General features: G+C 40.2%; 1 protein-coding gene across 1 annotated transcript; it reads right to left on the bottom strand.

The window, feature by feature from the left end:
* Positions 1 to 702: 702 nt before the first annotated feature.
* Positions 703 to 3066, bottom strand: LOC136798023 (uncharacterized). The gene is made up of 3 exons (XM_067054615.1): positions 2608 to 3066; positions 1839 to 2144; positions 703 to 1548 (listed from the first exon to the last, which is right to left on the bottom strand). Exons 1-3 carry the CDS (start codon positions 3064 to 3066, stop codon positions 703 to 705), a joined length of 1611 nt encoding a protein of 536 aa, XP_066910716.1.
* Positions 3067 to 3461: the final 395 nt, after the last annotated feature.

The following is a 3461-nucleotide window of genomic DNA, read 5'->3' as shown; positions in this document are numbered from 1 at the left end:
GATTATGGCTTTTTTCCAACTGAATTTTCGAAAATTCCAAGCCATGGAAAATGCAACATTTCCAACCTTGGACAATGTCCCACATTTTCAGGTTGGATTTTCCATTGGATTTTATCTTTTTTCCAACTAAGAAAACTTGAAATTTCCAACCTTGGAAATCGAAAATTTTTTCCTGTGTTATTTGGCTCACCATGAATGAGGATGGTGCAAAACGTTCTTCGAATTTTGACTGGTGTAGCAACATGAACTACTTCATTCAAAGTCTCAACCCAGATATTATCATCAGCTACAAGACCCCTTGCTAAGCATGCCTCTCTGAAAGTTGGATAGATTTCCCAATCAAAAGTTCTCAAGTATTCAAAGGATGTAGCACCTGGAACGTGTAACAACAAAACTCTTAGAAAATATCTTTCACCTTCACGTATACCTGCATTATACATCCGACTGATTACTGTTCCATGGCCTCGCTCTCTTACTTTCCACTTGTTACCATTTTCTAGATTTGATAAAGACGTAGTCATAGGGAATGTCAGGATATAGAATTTGCCTGGCAGTAGGATCATTTTGGTTCAGCAAAAACCAAGCAGTCAACATAGTCTCATTATTGCCAGCTCTATCAGCTGCATTTTCTTCTTCACCTTCCCTAAAATAAACACGCTGAAAGTTAGGTAAATGTACCGCCAACCTGATAACAGTATGACTCTAAGTGTGCATAGGAAAAGCGAATAAACGCCAACATGCTTCTGGAGCAGAAACATACCGTGCATCAAGAAAAGTTCTAATCTCATCATGATCTATTCTCTCTGCAATCTCAATATGGGCTGTGTCATGGCCTTTGTAGATGTATTTGTAAAGATATTTGACAGCTTTAATGGAAACACAGGCTTCCAAGTTAATGTGAGCATTATATTTTTTGCACAAATAAGGACAATATGGCACGACCCATCTATTATCAATATCAAGATTCCTTACTCTAACAGTACGGCCATTGTCAGGTATATGATAAGAAGGATAGCCATCCACATTCATAACCGTTTCATCGTTAAAAGATTTTGGAAAACCTTTTGAGCAACTACCATCAATCATACACGGGCTACGGTCATTCAAAGCACCACATGGTCCATGAATCATGTTGGACTTGATGATCTCGTAAAGCTCAGGTTCAGTTTCTGGATCAGGGAGCTGTGCACAAATCAAGCGGTCAATATCATCTGCATTTCTCAACTTAAATTCAGCTGCAAAATGAATCAAAATATGTGCATTGGGAAGACCACGCTTTTGGAACTCAATCACATCAACACGGGCAACAACCATTCCAAGAATACCATCCTGCATTATTTCCTTTTTCATGGCAAATAGCTTCATGCGAAACACACGAGTAAGTAAATCAGGCCTGCCGTGCGCTTTCTGATTGGGAAGTAAGTTTTCAGTTACCTCACGCCATCTAGGATTACACGTGAAAGTCAAGAAGGCATCTGGCTTTCCATGCTTAGAAACTACAGCCATTGCATCCAAGTAGTTGTAGCTGGTGCATGGCTCTGGGAGACCCTGAAAAGGTTGAAGGCAAAACAATAACATGACCTGCATTCAAGTTTCTTTGTTCTGCAGCATTTTCAAGATGGTCAACCTTGATAACATTCGGCCCTTAATTGTTGCCGATTGTGACGAAGAAAGTCCAACCTTGAACCTTCAACGTTTGTGTAAGCATCCACCAAAAATTGCTGAAATAGCCTACCTGACAAATGGAGTGCAGAGAACCCCCTTCGGATAGCTAACCGATAAACATAATGCTCAAGTTGTGTCACATGATTCCTGGTCCTTGTTGCCCTCTCAGCTACGTGAGGCATATTCATATCCCAGCCCAGATCACCTCTTGGAAAAAGTAATGGATAGATATATGGATCAACTACGCTAGATGTTGATGGTATACTTTGCAAATGATGGTTTCGTGGATAGACAACAATATTCTTACCAGCTGGTGGAGCACCATCTTCTCCTGTGAAGATGGCAGCCACCTCTTCATGCAAAGGCACATTGCCACGCCTTTGATCGTGCCCCTCTCTCATTACCATGGTTATCCTAGAAACTGGACGGTTTTCAGCTATAGCACGATTTTGTTCCTCTTGTTCAACCTGTTTCATGTGCTTAAAAGAAGCAGCATAAGGATTTACTGTTTCAAGAACATCCTGGATTAAAGCCATAGTGGCCCTATTACAATCAACTGCAGATGGATTCTGCATTCTCAAATCTAAAGCTTGTGCAGCTTCAATGATATACAATTGAGCATATTGTGGTTGTTCTTCGTTAGGAAAAAGAGTACCGTAGCGATGACAAATTTGTCCACAAATTCTAAATGTTGGAGGACCAATGCCTGGAGGAGGTCTCAAGTTGGCAGAAAAAGACCCAAAAGCAAAAGTGTTATTGTAAATACGAATTTTTTTTCGAAACTCCTTGGCCTCATTTGAACCATCAGTGAAAAAGGTTCTAATTGAGGCAGGGAAACTTTGCCTTTAAAGCAACACTTGAATTCATCTTCTTTTTCAAATTTCAAGGCCTTGGTCTGCGGTGCCGGGCATTATCCCCTCTACGCCTATGTGCAATCTGTACCTCATTTTCGTTTCCACGAATATTTCTGTTTCGCTCTACATTTGCTTGCCTCCTTTGACGCCCTTGCTCAATATTTTCATTTGCGCGCTTATTCCTTTGAATTTGAGCATTAATATTCCTTCGTTTATGCTGTTGTCCTTCATTTTCATTTGCAAGCCTGTCTATAGCTCGCTCTAATTCAACTTGTCTGCGCTCCTGCGTCTGCTGCTCATTTTCATTTGCACGCCTGTCCCTAGCTCGCTCTAATTCAACTTGTCTGTGCTGCTGAGACTGCTGTTCATTTTCATTAGCACGCACAGTTCTCATTCTTTGAGCATTCCTTGCTCTTCGCTGTTGAGCTTCCTGAGGTGTTTCTATTGCCCTTCTCCTACGCGCATTTTCAGCAGCAGTTCTTCTACACCTCTCAGCAGGCCCCCCTTCATCATCATCAATCAGGACATTTCGATTATCTTGGCTCATTTTTGGGAAGGATTTTTACTCTGCACATGACAGAGTAAAATTTATAATACACATATTATCTGGCCTGCTAACATGAGCTACCTAGGATATAAAAACAAATAATAACATACTAGTCCAGTGGCGAAATGCAAATTTAAAGAGTAACCCTGACATAGGGTGTATTTGTGTTTTTATTGCATTTTCCATTAATACAGACTAAGTGGAAACTAAAAAACCAATTTTGCCCCTTCCAAGTGTTGGGCAAATTTTTTTATGGCCTTTTTCAGATCACTCACTCGAACCACCGAAAAAATAACATGAAAAATGTGAAAAATGATAGAAACCCCTTCATGTTTATACTCGTTGGAAAGATAATTTGATGTATATTACGATTCCGATAATGCCATTTGTTTCCT

This window comes from Clytia hemisphaerica, unplaced genomic scaffold, assembly GCF_902728285.1.
Source record: "Clytia hemisphaerica strain Z4C2 unplaced genomic scaffold, Clytia hemisphaerica genome assembly, whole genome shotgun sequence".
Taxonomy (NCBI): Eukaryota; Metazoa; Cnidaria; class Hydrozoa; order Leptothecata; family Clytiidae; genus Clytia; species Clytia hemisphaerica.
This window is presented reverse-complemented; position numbering and strand designations above follow the sequence as displayed.

Bases quoted from the DNA above. Each gene is read 5' to 3' on its own strand.
- LOC136798023 (XM_067054615.1), bottom strand. From the start codon at position 3,066: ATGAGCCAAGATAATCGAAATGTCCTGATTGATGATGATGAAGGGGGG. The intron at 2,145-2,607 runs GTACAGATTGCA...GCTTCTTTTAAG, and splicing joins TTCGTGGAAACGAAAATGAG to CACATGAAACAGGTTGAACA. The intron at 1,549-1,838 runs GTAGCTGAGAGG...CAACCTTTTCAG, and splicing joins GGGATATGAATATGCCTCAC to GGTCTCCCAGAGCCATGCAC.